Source organism: Centrocercus urophasianus, unplaced genomic scaffold, assembly GCF_019232065.1.
Source record: "Centrocercus urophasianus isolate 14NV4802_14NV808 unplaced genomic scaffold, USGS_Curo_1.0 seq_46, whole genome shotgun sequence".
NCBI classification, from domain to species: Eukaryota; Metazoa; Chordata; class Aves; order Galliformes; family Phasianidae; genus Centrocercus; species Centrocercus urophasianus.
This window is the reverse complement of record NW_024885044.1, coordinates 1,774,893-1,792,255: the sequence shown is the minus strand read 5'-3', so window position 1 is coordinate 1,792,255 and position 17,363 is coordinate 1,774,893. Positions and strand designations below refer to the sequence as shown.

Genomic DNA, 17,363 nt, shown 5'->3' with positions numbered 1-17,363 from the left:
GCTTACAGAGGAGACACGTTTCCATTTTCCCAAACAAAGCATTTTTTCTGTGTCTGTGAGTGTCAGAGCTCATCTGATTTATATGTAAAAAGAAACAAATGCAGCTCATTCCCTTCTGCATTCTTTTTTCCCCCCAAATAATATTTTGCATCATATTGGTGTTTTTTTCTAGGTCTCTTTGAGCCAACTCTCTCACTCTGTTTTAATGGCATTTGTTTGTACAGAATAATAGTTGTTACACCTCAGTGTTTATATAGACAAGCTCTAAATGTCTCTGCAGACAATTCCTGTGGAACCCTTCCTTAGCAGCTGACAGCAGTACCCTGCAAACCTGCAGCCATAAACGCCCATGTGTGAGGTGAGGCTCCAGGAGTGAACCCAGATGGAGCACTCCTACAAGGAGCTGCCTTCCAGATTGGTAGTATTTGTAAGTTTGGGCTAACTATTGCCCTACAAAGGCACCAAGCTTACTTTGGCGTATTATGAAATGTGAAATCTGAAGGAGGATGCAGTCCTGCTTGTTATTATAGATAGAAATTTGCTTGACTCATTTCAAAGCAGAAACTTTTCTCAGGCAGTAAATACTTCCCGGCTAATATCCCTGCTAGGATATTACTGCTGTCAGTACAGCTGACATTAAACTTTGTTTTTGGGAATCCTGCCATCCAAAACAATCTGACGTCTTCCTTTGCTGTTAGGAATTAAGCTGATTAAGGAAATTAAAAACAAACAAAACCATTTTGATTCTGGATTTACTGGACTTGCCCTACGCAAGCCACCTGTGCCGCCTGCACTGTGCGAGCTGAAGTACCGCTGTCAATGGAGCAGCCCTGCGGAGCTGCAGAGTGCTGGGCTGACCAGTGCTTCTCTGTGCTGTACCAGAACAGACATCTTGGGGAATGAAATTTACACATTTAGAAAAGTTACTGGGTTTTTTGTTGTGGTTTTTTTTTTTTTTTTTTTTTTTTTGTCTTCTTCAGTCTCTCCCCTTACAGCCGTGCAAAATTAGTCAAGGGCTGCTGAGCTGCACGTGGAACGTGATGGCTGGACGGGGAGATGGAAGTGACAGACACAATTTCAAGAGATGTTTGTGTATTTTTTATGTGGAAAAATCATTGGCTTATATAAAGAGAGGCCGTTGATATGGAAGGCAGAGTTCACACTGCTTCTGTTCAGGACAGAGCTGTGCACCCATAGGGGCTCATTCCTAGAGAGACAGTGGCTGCTCATGGCTTTTGTAGTCCTTGGGGTATTTTGCTTCTCCAAAACACTGCTAGGAAGCAGTTTCCAGGGGTTATCAGCTGAGGACAAAAAGAAACACAGAACGTGAGCTGAGGAGCCTCATTTCTCCCTAACAAGAGTTAAAAAAAAAATAAAAAATAAGACAACAGTCTCCTGGAAAAGACATCTACAGTCCAGGGAGAGAAATCGGTGAGTTCAATGGATTTGACTCCTCAGCTGTGAAATAAACGTATTACTTTCTTCCTTGTATCTTTTTAAAGCATTCACTACCACAGAGAGATATTTATTGTTCTTGACAGCCTTTTCTCTTCTGTTCGAGTTGGCACATTTCAATAGATGGCACTAAAAATCCTAATGCTGAGCCCTTCTCCATGACTTCCATCATCGTCATGAGTCTTCCAGTACAATCTCTCCCTTCTGAAGATCAAACAGGCAGTGAAGCCAATGGACAGACTCCTAATGCACTCTCTTAGGCACATCCTTTAAAGCAAACTATTCCCTCATTGGCTTTTGCTATGGAAGCCACTCTGTGAGCAATTTCGCTGGGACAAATTCTGCTGAGGGGAGGTAATCTGTGAGCTTCTGTTGATGTCAAAGGAGATGCACTAAATTGCACCACTTCACTATCTAATTTTCTGTGGTTTTCCTGACACGGTGCTGGCAAACTGTATCAACAAAATGTGTTCAACAGTGTAAGCTAAATTGAGTGCCAGCAGATCATTGAATCCTTTGCAAACTCCATCCTGTGCATTCTGTGCCTGCATTGCTTGGGGGAACAGGTTCTGAAGATCAGAGCAGGCAGCAAACTGAGTTCCTTCCTTTTCCCTCCTACTGAAAAAGAACAATTTTCCTGCCAGGCTATTTGTTTCCCTTATTTGCTGACCCTATCTGATTTTATTCCACCTTGGCAAAATGCACACTTCTTGTTTCATTCAAACACAACTGAAAGTCTGAGACCATTGCATAGGTCAACAGAGTGCCTCAAAAGTTGTTTATTTCCTAAAACTGCACTAAATGTATCAGGTAACTTAGCTAAAAACACAAAAATGAGGTGTATTTTTTTTTTCTCCTTTCTAGACATGAGCTGAAATGTAATAATAAACCAAGAATTTAATTTACTTTCTTATGAGTTATAGGGCTTTGAGTACCTGCTATAAAGGTGTTAATGTCTGTACGTGCACAAGGTCATTTTTTGGTCTTAGTCCACAAAAACTCTTTTATGAACGTTTTGGGAATACATATAAATTAACAAGAGATGTTCTGGATAGATTTTGAATAACAATTCACTCAAGAAAAGCCAAGCTCTTTGTGGGCTGTCCCCAGCTGCGACTGACAATGAAATTTACCATCATATTGATGTTGTGAACAACTGACCTATGAAGGAGTAGAATGAACTGGCAGGGTATCAGCTACTGATGTAAATCTGGACTAAGTGTATTGGACTCAGTGGATTATTTGCAGACCTCCATCCAGTAGCAGCAGAAACAAACAGCTGGACGTGACAGCAGAACCTGCCCAGGAGCATCTGCAGCCCTGATGTGCACTCTGTGCTCAGGTCTGGCGTGTGCTCAGGTCTGCAGCACTGAGCAAACAGAGGGTTTGGCTGGGTGAGAAAGCTGAATAAAGACCTGAAATGCCAATGCTGTCAGCAGAGCTGAACGTTTGTACCCCCACACACAGGCGGACATCCTGCTGACTTCGTTTTGTAAATCGCCTCTAAGATTCACACACAATTTCTGAATTCCATTTCCAGTCATCAAAGCACTATTATTTATTTATTCTTATTTTGTAACAGAATACCAGGGAAATTAAACAAGTACCAAAAATAGGAGCAGACAAATATTTTTTCCTGGTATCCTTTCAAAAAGAAATACTCAAAGATGGGATGGTGTGATGAGAGCAAAGTTCGAAACAGACGAACAGAGGCAAGAAGCTTAGTAAGCCAAGCAAGGCACCAGAGATGGAGCACACACACACACACACACACACACAGAGGTCTATGAAATAGATTAAAATGAAGCAAGGAAAACGCCAGCTTGGTTCTGCATCTGAAGACTTCATGGGCAAAAGCTTTTGTTTATTTTAGCCATTCCAGCCATGTACATGTATACGTTGCCATACACTTAATGTTCAAATTGGGGGGAACTTTATAAAATAATTATTGAATCTTCTTAAGGCCCATTAAGCTCATTATCCAGGTGAGCTGGTTTTGCATTTAGCCAGCAAACCAGTAAGCTAACTGCAGGTCCTGGGGCCAGCTGTGCAGGAGAGCAGTTAGCTGTAATTGGCTGTATACTTAATTACTAATGTGTTCGCACAGCTGAAGTAACCTGTGTGTACAGCAACGTGTGCACACCACTGGGATAAGAGCACAGAAGTGAGCAGTGCTCAGCTGGGGGGCTGTGCTGTGCAATCAGCCCCATGGCATGCGAAGGAGTGGGGTGGGATGGCAAACAGGCTTAGTGCGTGCAGCTGCAGGCAGAGAGATGGGGAAGTCCTGTTCTGAATCTTCATCATCCTGCACCCATTTTACATAGAGATGATGTCATTGTTCACAACAAAAAGATGCTGAAACAAATCTGGCTGAAATGACTGCAAAATTCTGAGTTTTGGACAAATGATGGAGCTTTCAACAATGTCAAAAGTTTAAAATTCCAGTCAGAAGGTGTATCTATGCCATATGTATATTAGCTGTGATTGGTGCACAGCTGAAAGGCTGTGGAGCAGCATGAGGTAAGAATGAGATGTTAAGGGGGAGATGTTAAAACAGCGTGGGATTATTTATACATGTGTATTTATCTACAAAACATTGTGAAGCAGAATCTTGCTGTTTTCACACAGTTCTGCTTTGCAAGGGTTCTCCAGACAGGTGTTTCTGTGTGTGGGCATAAATCCTTTTATCTGCAGATCCAACTTCTACAAAAGAAATAATGTTATGATGCAAATCTTTGTTTCCTTTCTTACTTCCTTTCCTTGTTTACAGCAAGTGCCTCTTCTCAGTTTGACTTTTCATCGCTGTTGGTGTCACTGGAAGAAAAGGATATCAATGCATTCCTAGAAAACAGTGCAATTTCTTTCTTAACTCTTATCTGAGCTAAGGGATTCCTTAAAATTTGCATCTGGTTTTCAGAATTTGGCAGAAGACTTATTGTAGGCTAAGGGGACTTTGGGGCTGCTCTACGGCTTCTTGAAGGTGTGGGCAGTGCTGGTGGCCACAGCTCCAGCAGCTCCAGTTGGGTCTGGCAGCTCCGGGAAGGGGTTGCTGGACGAGAGGTGAATGAAGGCTGCTCGTAGCGGTTGACACGCTCTGCTGACAGGCTCTGAGCGCCCCAGCTGGGCAGCGCCGGGTCCGGGTGCAGTGCCAAAACAAAACCGCCTAGCAACTCACAGGGAGGCACCTGCAGGTTGAGATGCTGCCTCCCAACCAGGCTGCAACTCCAACCCCCGCCTCCTTGTAAGAGGCGTTAAGAGACATTGCACTGATTTGTTGCTTTCCCTTCGGCTTTGCAGCTGCCGTAAAAGTTGGCTGGGAGGACGAGTGTGTGTGCCTGTAGGTGGCAATTCCGAGAGGAACGTCCATCCCAATGGAGCCCAGCTAGGTGAGGGACGGGCAGGCTCGTTGTGACATAAGTCTTTGGGGACTGTGGCAGAGAGAGAGAGAGGCAGAGACAGCCGGAGCCCGCAGCTGTACCGGACCCGGATCAGACAGCGGGGTGAGCGCCCGCATCTCCAGCTCAAAGCAGGGACACAGAAGCAGAAATCATGGCAACGTGGAGTGGTTTCATTTCTTCGTCACCTGTCTCTCATCAATAATTCACCTGACGGTTTTTTGTTTTTTTTTCCTCCCCTTTCCTTTTTTTTTTTCCCCCCTACCTACCACTCTCCTCATTAATCTCTTTTTTGATGCGGAGAGTGAGGGGAGAAAAGCGTGCACCGGAAAGTCTTTATTTTGCTCGGCTGCTTTTGTAAAGAGCTCGCGAAAGGACCAGGTAAATTTAAAAAAAAAAGAAAAAAGAAAATAGAAAAAGGCACCAAGTGGTGGCGGGCGGGAGGAGGAGAAGACGGAGAGGTAAATAAATAAATAAATAAAAGAAGGGAAGAAGCCGGCAGAGGGAAGAAGCCGGCAGAAAGAAGACTTTCAGAGCGGCTGCCGCTGCTGCCGGCGGGGAGCGCCGCTGTGCGCGGTGGCCGGAGCGGGGCGCGGAGCGGCCGCGAGTGCGGACCATGGGCTGGCGGCTGCTGCCCGCCGTGCTCCTGGCCCTGGCGCTGGGCGGCCCCGCGGCGCGGGCGCAGAACGAGACGGAGCCCATCGTCCTGGAGGGCAAGTGCCTGGTGGTGTGCGATTCCAACCCGACCACCGACGCCAAGGGCTCGTCCTCCTCTCCGCTGGGCATCTCGGTGAGGGCGGCCAACTCGAAGGTCGCCTTCTCGGCGGTCAGGAGCACCAACCACGAGCCCTCCGAGATGAGCAACAAGACGCGCATCATCTACTTCGACCAGGTGAGCTGGGGGCCCCGCGGGGCCGCGCTGCGCGCAACAGGTGCCACCGCCTCCCCCCCCCCACCCCCCCGTGTCCGCCGTTATTTCCCACCGGAGTTTGGACGGCAGCGGCGCAGCCCCGCACAGCGCTGCGCTCCGCTGTTCTCCCTTTGCCTCCCCGCCCCCGGAGACGGGGCAGCCCGCGGAGTGGGTGTGCACAGCCTTCTGAAGGGGAAAGAGGAAGGATTTGTAGGGAAAAAATCATTGAAGTTTTCTCTAAAAATCACAGCTTCGTAGCCCAGCCCCTCTCATCTCAATCACACACAAATATCAGCACGCGTTTGATACCAGCTCCTGCCCTAGGGCAGGTAACTGAGGCTGATGCTCGCTTTAGTCTCTGTCTCCAATCATAATGAACAGTAAATTGTGGTGACAGCTGGAGCCAGGCTTGTAGCACAGCTTTATGCTGTTTGCATCATCCCAACTTTGTGGGCATTCCTGATGGCTTTGTGTAAAAATATCAATTAAAAATAGAGTATAATTAAGTGGGATGAAATAAAAAGTAGGAACTAAAGGAGATATTTATCATACGGATGATGCACTTATTTGGTGTATTCCCCTCTGTTCCTTGACTCTGTTTAACCAGACCCAAATTATAATAAGTGCTTACATAAAGAGGGCAGCAAAGGCTCCTGGCCAGATGGTGCTCATCCACCAGGCATTCCTGGAGCTCATCTGACTGAGCACTGAATGAACTGTAGTGTTCCCATACATTCTTGCTTCCAGCTTGGTACTTCCAGGAAGGTGTAGAATTGGCCATTGCTTTGTATCCCAAACCGGTGTGCCACCCCCAGAATCAGTGTTTTGATGTCATTTTGGGGGGGATGATGAACAAAAATGACTTTTGCCAATATCCTCTAAATGTGTAGAATAAAGGTCATGTAGGTGTGAGATGTAGCAAAGTAAGAAAGATTTCCCCCTCAGCTTATTTATCATAAGGCTGAACTGTAGATAGAACTAACATCCATTTTAAGTGTAATATTTCCATGTGAGTTGATAGAACAGTAAATAAAAAAGATAAATGTGGATGGAAAATTTTCCTTGGGTGAATCGTTTCTCCAGTTGAAAGTCTGTGTTTTGAGTAGTGCTGAATGCCTGTGCTAATTCCCATCTGTACTTTTTGTTTGTAGATCCTAGTAAACGTGGGCAATTTTTTCACATTGGAATCTGTCTTTGTGTCACCCAGAAAAGGAATTTACAGCTTCAGTTTTCATGTGATTAAAGTCTACCAGAGCCAAACAATCCAGGTACGCCTATACAATCTTCTCATTGAATTGTTTATTCTCAATAGACTCTAGCCTGAACACAGGAGTGTTTCGTGCGCTCTTGAAGAGAAATAGCTGAGTTTACAGCAACCTGTGGTGTACAGCTCCCAGCAGGGTGAATATATTTAAATCGAACAGCTGCAATGAGGCAGGATCCTCAGCTGAGATATTGGACAGCTTTGCTGTGAGAACCAAATATCTGGGTGTGTGGGGTATGAAACAGAATGGACTGAGTAAAATATATCTCTAAATTTCACTTGGTTGCCTAAATACTATTGAAAAATGGTATTTTGCTACAGGAGTCAGTGTGGGGATATGTAACAATTCTGTCTGTTCTGGTAGGATCTCACCACCTGGCTGCCAGGTCATGGTGCCAGATGGATGCTCATGAACCCAGCCTGCTGTGTACCAAGGCTGAGGTGGTTGGTTTGTTCTGCAACAACCAAAATGTTATATCTCTGTAGGGAGCCTTTATAGCAGTTTAAACTTGCTTACCCATTCAATACATAAAAGATGCCTCATGTACTAAAAAATGGTGTAATTCTACTTTTTTTCTGTAGCTTACTAGCAGCTGATTCTAAGTTCCTGAACATTTCCTTGCTGAGCCAAAAGCAAATTGCTCAAAGCCTGTTCCTTAATCTTTGCCCCAGGTCGTGCAGTGCTTGTGATGTTTGTACTGGCTTTCTAGATGCAGAATAACATTTTGTTTCCACCTATGAGGCCACTGGATCCACAGAAGAATCTGATGCTTTTCCACAGACCTGTCTTGCCATTGGATATGTTTTTCATGTGACAGGGCTGAGACAAAGCTGATTTCTGCAGGAGTGATCCCTGTGTGCAGCCCTGGCTTTGGGCTGCCAGTACTGAAAGGTGTGAATGGTGGAGAAGGCAGAGAACCTGGAGGGCCATCCCCGCTTATAGCTTTGAGTCTTTGTTTCATTCAAGACAAAGATAAAATCTGGGATGAAATAATGGCATCACCAACTCCCCTGTAATGGGCTATTTAATAAACTCTGACTTGGTTCCTTTCACTCTTCAATACCAAGCATTGAAATGGTCTGGAATGATGGATATCAGCCCTTGTTATTGGGTTTAAATTACATGTTGCCAGGAAAGACATCAGGGCTTTGGTTCTGGAAGTGTAGGGCAGACTTTGGTGTTTCGCTGCCATGTACTCAAACCTGGGAGCTGGGGTGTGTAACAGAGAACATCATGGCCTGCCATGTGACATCTGTACATCTTTCATCAATGAAGTTTTTCAGAAGTGATGGATGGGTTTGGTTGGCTCTATTTTGGCACAGTTCACGTGAGACCACCTGGGGCAAAGCTGCAGTGTGCATCCTGACGAGGGGCCCTGCAGGAAACCAGCCCAGTAGAGAACAAAGAAAGCCAAGCCTAGCCATGAGCAAACTCTTGGTGTCCTTTTGTGCACAGCATGTTGTGATAGCAATAGGGAGGACTGAAAGCACTGCCATGGAGCAAACCAGCTTGAGTTCCAGCCATGTGCAGCCTTAAACACCGCTGACTTGGCAGAAGGCTCCTGTAAGTGACACCACTGCGCCCCTGAAACATCTGTTAGTGCCATTAAGTATCATTAAGCTGAAATTGGTTCCCTGGGGACATCTGATTAAGTGGATTTCCCCGATAAGTGAATCCCAAATCAGTGCCAGATTCTGCTGCCTGACTTTTGCTGAGCAGTAATTTATTCTGCTGCGACTCCTGTTAAAACTGGTGGGAATGTGTGCAAGGCCAGAATACTCCTTTTGAACAGGCATTTCACCCCTCTGTGACTGCCTTATTGCTGTTTAAAAAGAAGAAAACTAACATTTGCCTCTGGGGAAATGGAGGTGTGTGGACCTGCCCGGGCCCCTGGCCCTGCCTGTGGGTATTTACACAGAACCTGTGTGATGCACTCGGGGCAGGGGCTGAGCTGACTTCAGAAGTGTTCTGTGGAAGAATGGGTTCACTATCAAAATGCAGCTTCTCATAAAGCTGAAGGTCTGTTCTAGACTTTAAAATGCAGCTACTGATAGAAGGGATGTTTATTTTACTCTCAGTGGAGCGTAAACTTCCACTCTACTATGGGACTTCTGAAATGTAATTAGGTGCCTATAGTGCATCTCCAGGTGCCTATAAAGTCTCATGCAATTGTTGTCTTTACTGAATGTGTCTGAATGACCAATGAAATGGGTGAAGTGGAGCAAAACGGAGCTCCCAGGTCCATGTTACCAGAGAGTGAGCACAAACGGAGCTGCCTGGCCAATAACTAACAGCACATGCAACCAGTTATCCTTCATACTGAGCCCCAGGCTTGCAGTTGGGATGGTGTCCCATTGATTCCAGTCAGCTGCAGATCAAGGCCAGGAAGCAAAAGGGCTTGTCCACAACATACCTGTGGCACTGTAGTTAATATTCAGTGATATTTGTTGATTTTTTTTTTTTTGCTGTTAATTAGAGCTTCTCAGTGCTTTTTCTCATGCAGGTTAACTTGATGCTCAATGGGAAGCCAGTCATCTCTGCTTTTGCTGGGGACAAGGATGTCACTCGTGAAGCTGCCACTAATGGAGTCCTGCTCTATCTAGACAAGGAGGATAAGGTTTACCTGAAGTTGGAGAAAGGTAATCTGGTTGGTGGATGGCAGTATTCTACATTTTCTGGCTTTCTGGTCTTTCCACTGTAAAGTCAATTTTCCTGTGACGTTTGTCCGGTTGTGGAGTCGTCATTGCCCCTGTCACACGAAGATCATTCTGTCATCGTGGGATTGATGTTTCCTTATTGGTTTTTCATGGGTGAATATGGATTCTCTTTATGGATTTTGGCCTCATCTGAACTACACAGAAGTTTCACAGAATTTTGTGTGTTTGAATACAATATGTTTGGATTGAGACTAAAGCAGACGATAAATACCTGTGCTTAATGTTACGGTCTAAAGCTGCCTGCACATTTTATTCAGATTTCGTTTACTGGACTTATGGATTCGTGAGAGAAGTGGATTTTCTTTAATTGTGAAATGACTGGAAACCAGGTCCATAATTTAGCAGAATTTGAGTTCATTCTTCAATCAAGAGTTAGTGTGTTGCTGCCAAAGAACTGTATATTGGTATATTGGTCATACATGTTTCTGTCACTGGGACTTAGCTAACGTGACTCATTCCATTGTCTTGAGAAAGGTAATTATTTATGCTAAGTGACTGACTTTAATTCTCCTCTGCTGTAGTGTCTTGGATGGTTCACACATACATTTATGCTCTGTCTCTGGCTGTGATTGCATCTTGCCTGCAGAAAGCTAAGAAGGTATGGCTGGATTTTAGTGGGATCTGTAAGTTTTCCAAAAACAAAGAGCAGCTGAGCAGCCGTTAAGAAAAACACTCCTATCAGGGTTAGAGGTGATCATTTTCAGAACAGCTTTGCTCTTCAGGAAATCTCACAATTTTCAATTTTAAGTAATGTGATTGATAATAACTGCTATATTGAAAACCTGAGGGATCCCTTCCTTAAGACACAGATGCTTTATTAGCAGGAAATGTGTCCCCCTGTTTGTAATTATGCCCATTTTCCAAACCTTCTCTTGTGTTACAGGTATCATCTGGCTTTGCCTTAACTCCACAACTGTATATAATGTTAGATTGTATGCGTAACAAATCTGGAATCCAAATAGGCAGTACCTCATTTGGTGCAATATCTTTTTTGTACAGGTCATAAGAAGCTCACAAACTCATTGATTATGTCATTGTTACATAATAAAGATTAATATATGTTAGCTGAATTTTTGACCTTTGGATGTTGGAAGTCACTTCATGCTATTTTTTTATAGGATATAATTATTATATGCAAGATATGAGCTTTTGGGATTCACAGAAAGTGCCCTGGGAGGCAGGCGAGCTGTCCTGGTTCAGTCTGATGGAATCCTAGAGGTAATCAGAGTGATCTAGAAATAACCTATGCATTTTATTTGAAAGCAATTAGGCAGAAATCCTGGCTTTGAGGAAGTTAATGTTAAGAATCACATTGATTCTGAAGGATTTTGGATGAGATCTATGCTTTAGGTTTTGCCGTTGGCATTAAACTCTGGTGCAATTAAAACTGAATATCAATTGAAAATGATTTTCATGAGCTGCTAATGAAACCTCCCTTCCTCTTGCCCTTCAGTGATACGAAGTCTGCTCATGGCTGATGTTTCCATTACAATTTCTGAGCATCACTAGCAAAGAATTGTGCCCAAATTCCTATTTTGTGTTTTGGCTCTGTGGTTTTTTTTTTTTTTTAAATTTCAGAAAGCGAGATGGGTACGTATGGGTACATTCCTATGGATAGGTCAGATGAGGAGGAGGTCATTTGGTTGAGACTGTATAGTCTCTGCACAGAGCACTGCAGTTTGGGTGGATGTGGAAGGACGTGGCAGGAAGGCAAATGATTCACTTCTCTAAAAAATACATTTGAAAATGTCCATTATGAGAGATCAAAATGTAAGACTGCTACAGCAAATAAATGTGTATATATGTATATACATAAAAAACATTCTGTGATTGCAGCGCATAACATGCATGCCATTATGAAAAATTTATTTTCCATAGGAGTTGATTTCAGAAGGGAACATCAGCACTTCTCTATTTTGTATAAAATCAGTGAAATCTCAAAGCTCACTTTAGCCATTGATATCTGTGAAATGTAACTGAAATGCTGCTCCTGCACAGATGGAAGAGGAATGGTACTAAAAGTGTCTGTATACTTTTTGGAATGATCAAATGTATCCAACTCCTTCAGTCTGTAAACTTATGATCTCTTAAAGCTGCCTTCAGCAGTAATACTCAGCTCTTAATATACTGTTGATTTCCCCTTGGCAAAACATTTCCTCTTGCTTCTGAGTTGTTAACAGATATTTAAACTTGAACCAGAGTCTAGGAAATTATTCGATTAAGAGATGCATTTTGATAGAAATGCCCTACATTTTTCTCCTCTGCCTCTAAAATGACATTTCCTGCCCAGTTCTGCTGCTGATGAAGGGGAGAAGAGCAGAGCAGTGGCTGGGAGCAGCAGGGTGAGGTGTGTGAGGTCACAGCTCCTGGTTAAAGGTCTCAGCAGGAGCAGCAGTGGCAGTCTGTCCACAGCTAGAGCTGCCTTGCAAAGCTCTCCCATTCTCTGATCCCACACTGCTGTTGTGTTGATAGGAGTTTCTCCCAGCAGAGCTGCTCAGAGGAGGTCACCTCGTGCAGAAGGAGCTGGGCTTGGGAACTGCTACTTTTCTTCTCTGTGCATTCCTGTGCATTCCGCTGTCTTCCTGCGTCTGTGCTGCAGCATCAGCTCTGTGGCTGGAACAGAAAAGCATGAGCACATGACAAAAGTTTCTGGCTGAGTGTGGTGCATACATTCTTATTCTCTCCTTAAAATGAGATCTCTATTTATTTTCAACTTTTTCTCTGTATTTCATTTATTTTGGATCTGTATTTGATTATGAAACTGAGGGAGGGGAAAAAAAAAACAACTTATTTCCCTGCTCAGGTGATGTTTTGTGGCAGAGGCAGGCATTGCTCTGTTCCCTTGCATTCACCCTTCATCAAAGCAGCTCTGCCCTGCTTACTGGGAGGCACAGAGCATGGAGGTGGCACATGGCTGTGGAGCCTGAACTGGTGCTGTTTAAAAGAACCCAGGTAGCAGAAAGCAGATTGAAGCATTTCCCAAGCAGCTTTTTCTTTATGAAAGAAGGAAAAGCTAGCTTTGAATTATGGAGAAGGAAAATGTGAGGGTTGCATTTTATTTATTTATATGCATTTGTTTTACATTATGTCAATTTCAGGTAGTGCTGGAGGTGATTCAGTCCCCATTCCCAGGCCCAGCACTGTACCTGGGCTCACACTGCCCCTCACTGCTGCTTGCCCCATTCATTCTGATGAGCTGCTCTTTTTTTCTGATGTAAGGCAATTGTTGAAATGGTGTTTTGGAATGAAGGGCATATTGCTGCATCTCCTCTTCCTTACTGTTTAGATCTTCCTTATTATTTAGATCTGTTACTGCATTCGTTTTCCTAGAAAAACTAGATGGTTTTTAAGTGTCCTGAATCTCAACCTTAGCTATCAACTCTATATATTCATTTTTAGCTTAACTTTGTTTTTGTAAGCCCCCAGAAGGGCAGGTCTGTGGTACATGCAGTACTTTTACAAGCAGGATTTAGGGTAGAGAAGATAAATGCAAGAAGCAGTGTGTCACAATCACAAGAAGGCACCTAAACCATTAATAGGAAATATGGGCTGAGGCAGAGAAGCAGATCTATTTCCTCCTCCTTTTATAAGGGTTTCTGAGTCAGTAATATGCTTTACCTTAGCAGTTCATTACAGTCTCCCATCATATTGCAAGAGCTCTTTATAATATTAAAACTCTTTGTCTTCTAAAGACATTGTTAACCAGCTGACACAAAGTGCGTACAAGAAGATCCCCAGTGACAGAATGCAGTGGTTGGCACATGCCACAACATCGTATTTTTTGTGCTATTGTTGAGCAGATGGAAATGGCTCCTTTGAGGAAAGACATTGTCTTGGATGCTGAGCTGAAGTTATTTATCTGTTGCTGTTTGCCAATGAGGGGAAACCTTTCCTACCCAAGAGCACTAAGGGAAACGTGCAAAGAACAATGATAAAATCAGTCCCCATTATGTAAGTGATGATGAGGATGATGGAAATGTGGCTTAAACAGTCTGCTTGTTCTGCTGTGGTCTAAGGTGTCTGATGGAAGCAGTTGCTGTTTTAATCTTTGCAGTTTGGGGAAGGGAAAATGCCACTTCCCTCATTTTTAATAGGTTATTTCCTTGACCCCCCAAACCCTTTTTTTTCCTTATGTCTTCTGGTTCAGACTAGCTGCAAAAAAATACGGAATTGGAAATGATCTAAGAAAAGTTCATTTCTGAAGGGGGAATGTAGTTTGGTTTTGTCCTTATTTCTTGCGGTGTTTGATGTGGGGAACAAATAACCACAAGGGGGGTGGAAATGTTACAAAGCTGGCTTCTATGTAACCTGAGTTAACCCAAACGCATTCTTGAGCTGCTGTGCAGTTTGGTGCACTGCTTGACCTGTTCTGCTCCTACATGTGATACTTTTTTACCATGCATGGTACCGACCTGTCCTGTTGAGGCTACAGTATTGAAATCTGATGGCCTTCATCCTGCTGGAGGAATCTAGATGTAGAATCATAGAGCAGAGCACTGGAGACCGACTAATAAAGCAGCTTTGTTTCTGTACCCACTTATATGCCAGAATTTACTGCTACCCTTGGGCTGTTTGTGGTGCAGAGGGCAAATGTGGGTATGAACGTTGACCCACGCAAAAACGAGCTGAATTCCCACTGGCATAACAAAACTGTGCTCTGATGGCACTGTGGAGACCTGATGGTAGAAGGGAGGTCTGTGCTGGGCCACTGCGGGGGCCCTCTGAGTAAGTTCTGATCAGTTTATGGCAGCTGGACATGCTCCTAGGCCCTCCTTAAATCTTACTCTGTTAAAACATACAGACTTCTTTTTTTTTTTAATCTTTTTTCCTTTTTTCTTTTTTTTTTAAGTGAAGCTCTATTTACAGTGAGCATATTCTCAAACAAAGGCAGCCTTTATTAACATTGTCTTGACAGTAAAGTTAAGAAAGGTTTTCTGAGTAAATAGCAAGGCTAAATTTCTCAAGTTGAAGGCATGCAATTATGCGGCAAAGCAGACTTAAAATCAAGGCACATCTGTGCTCTGCAGCTTTATAGCTAAAAAGGGAGAAGATAACCTGATGTACACGTTTAAAGAAACAGCACTGCTCATTTCTTCGGGAGAAATAGATTCTGGTTCATTTCCAGAAAGCAAAACTGTGACCCAAATAAAGAAAAGACCTGAAGAACGATTGCGTAAAACATGGGAATATTAAGGTGGTCAGTGCTGTAGAAGAGAGGAGAATTCTACTGCGCCATCCTGCATTCTGGTTTTTGTTGCCCACTTAATTGGATTCCTGCAAGAAGAATAAAGGTTTCTGGAGAAGATAGCGCCAAGACCATCTATCTTAGCTGTACTGAATGGAAGACAGCTAAGTCAGATAGTCTAGGCTTAGTCTATTATAAACAGTGACTCACCGGGTGTGATTCAGCTGTCATGTACATTTTGAACGGGAATTATTTAACTGCATGAGTATGGAAGATACTTTTCTTTAGGGCTCTTAGGCGGCTGAGGGTGTACGACTTTGAATGAGAATGTTAGAAACTGAGAAAAGGCTGAGTTCAGTATCCGGCTTGCAGACTGTAATCCATGCTACCAGTTTGTGTAGGTAAGTTGTATTGAATTTTATGCACGTACATTTGATGGAAAAAAGCTGTGAGATTTTTGTTCCTGTCAATATCAGTCTTGGCTAAGACATAGAATTGGCTTGAATGGGATTTCCAGTAAAGGTGGCATGCAAGATAACATTTGTGAGCATTTCTAAGCTCTGGTGATTTGTCAGCAAGTCACCATTACGTGAGAATTTTGCTGAGCATACACCCTAAGGATTTCAAGATGAGAGACCTGTTCAGTAGAGCTGGACAAAAGGTAGCAAGTGCCTTTCATGGAGGAAAAAAACGAGATGGGTCAAAACTTTGTTTTCCTTCAGACATCTGCAAGCTTCAAAAAGCAGCAAGAAAAAGCTTTTCAAAAACATTCTTGCCTATGGGAACACCATGATATTGCATCAGCTTAGAGCCATCCAACTTATATTCTGCTTTCCATTGGGTTTGTGTCTTCTAGACTTCGCTGTTATCCTGAAAGGCACTTGGTCATTGGGTGGTAGATAACGAGGGGATTATCTGTGGAGTAGCAGTACCTGTCCAGATCAGCACAGCACTCAATCCAACATGCATGAGATGGGTACAGGAGGGCTCAGTGCTTCCCTCACCTATTGGGGTACACGTGTGTTACTGGAGGTCTGCACTGAAGGTGAGAAATTAGTCTGTCTTGTGCTGTTACGAGAGGCTGTCAGTAGAAATGTCATCTCATACCTTCCCAGTGGCAATGGAAACATATTGTAAATGAATGAGTAACCATTTGGGCATTGCAGGGCTGTGCATCTTCAGGAGCAAGGCAGGGTTGCCTGTGAGCCCTGTAAGCTCAGTCTTTTTGCCTATAGTGTAAATCTAAATGTAAGGTGTTCAAAAGGCATTGCTAGTTTTTTTTTCTTTCTTTTTATTCTTCTGGAAACCTCAGCTAAAAAATTTGGTTTTCATGATGCCCCTTAGGATCACCACAAAGTAATAAGTCAGCATCATTTTCTAGCTGCAGTTGATAACATTTATTGCTAATTCTTTAAACAGTTCTTTAAAGGAAAACAAGTCTGCAACCTGCATTGCACCCACAGGAATAATCTTTATTTTCCTCAGTTTGGTAATTCAATTGTGGCTTGTAATCTTGTGCAGTTGTAGCAAAAAAAAGTATACAGTCAACTCCAATCTGTCATGAGGAAAGTAAAAAGTGCTTACCACTACCAGTATAGTAAATCCTGGCTGCTTTATTAAATAAATGTAGAATTCCACTCAGAAGCCTTAAGGAAGAAGAGTTTTAGAACATACGAACAATTTAGCACATTTGAAAGCTGAATGAAGACTGATTTAATTTTAGGGTGAGATTTAAACTGGTGGCATACCAAATCCAATTTACTTAAATTAACTTAAGAAGTGTAGGCATTATTTACGTCTTCTGAATTGTGAAAAGTGATCTGGTCTACCAGATAAATTCTGGAGTATCATAATCTTTTCAGTACTGCAAAAGTAAAGACTGTAAGAAAGATCCCTTGACTATTTAGAACTGTAAGTCGGAGAGAGTGAGACTGATAAAAACCATTACAAGAGGAATTCAGTGCTTGGGTGGAATGGTGCTGCTAATGTTGAAAAATAGCCCTTTAGTTCCAGCAGCAGCACTGCTGAATTTCCTTTCAGCATAAGGTGTGCTGGCTGTAAGTGGTGTGGGACAAGGCCCACAGGCACAGCAGAGCCTGAGGGCTGTGCCTGTAAGAACTGCACTGTGCTGGCAGTTTGGTTGTGCCTGAGGTTGTGACCCTTGTGTGAGTACTGCTGTGTGCATCTTCTTGATAGTACCAAGAGCCATTCAAATGTTGCACTTAAATACAAGCCCCCAGCAAACTGCTGGCTGTGGAGAGATGCATGCATGAGAAAAAAGCAGGGATGTGAGGGGCTTTTTCAAATCAATGTTGTATGTTTTCTTGGTAGAATGTGCAATTCTCTGCTTCTTGTATTGTGTGTTGTAGTTGTGCCTAGTTATGAGAAACTAAACTAAATTTTATCGGTTTGATTTACAAAAGGAAGTATTTTTCC

At 43.3% G+C, this 17,363-nt stretch overlaps 1 protein-coding gene across 1 annotated transcript; it reads left to right on the top strand.

Moving 5' to 3' along the window:
- Nucleotides 1-5,466: 5,466 nt before the first annotated feature.
- CBLN4 (cerebellin 4 precursor) lies at nt 5,467-10,029 on the top strand. The gene is made up of 3 exons (XM_042834414.1): nt 5,467-5,742; nt 6,912-7,028; nt 9,529-10,029. The coding sequence occupies exons 1-3, from the start codon at nt 5,467-5,469 to the stop codon at nt 9,724-9,726; spliced, it is 591 nt and encodes a 196-aa protein (XP_042690348.1). The 3' UTR covers nt 9,727-10,029.
- The last annotated feature ends 7,334 nt before the right edge of the window (nt 10,030-17,363 follow it).

Bases quoted from the DNA above. Each gene is read 5' to 3' on its own strand.
- CBLN4 (XM_042834414.1), top strand. From the start codon at position 5,467: ATGGGCTGGCGGCTGCTGCCCGCCGTGCTCCTGGCCCTGGCGCTGGGC. The intron at 5,743-6,911 runs GTGAGCTGGGGG...TTTTGTTTGTAG, and splicing joins GCATCATCTACTTCGACCAG to ATCCTAGTAAACGTGGGCAA. The intron at 7,029-9,528 runs GTACGCCTATAC...TTTCTCATGCAG, and splicing joins ACCAGAGCCAAACAATCCAG to GTTAACTTGATGCTCAATGG.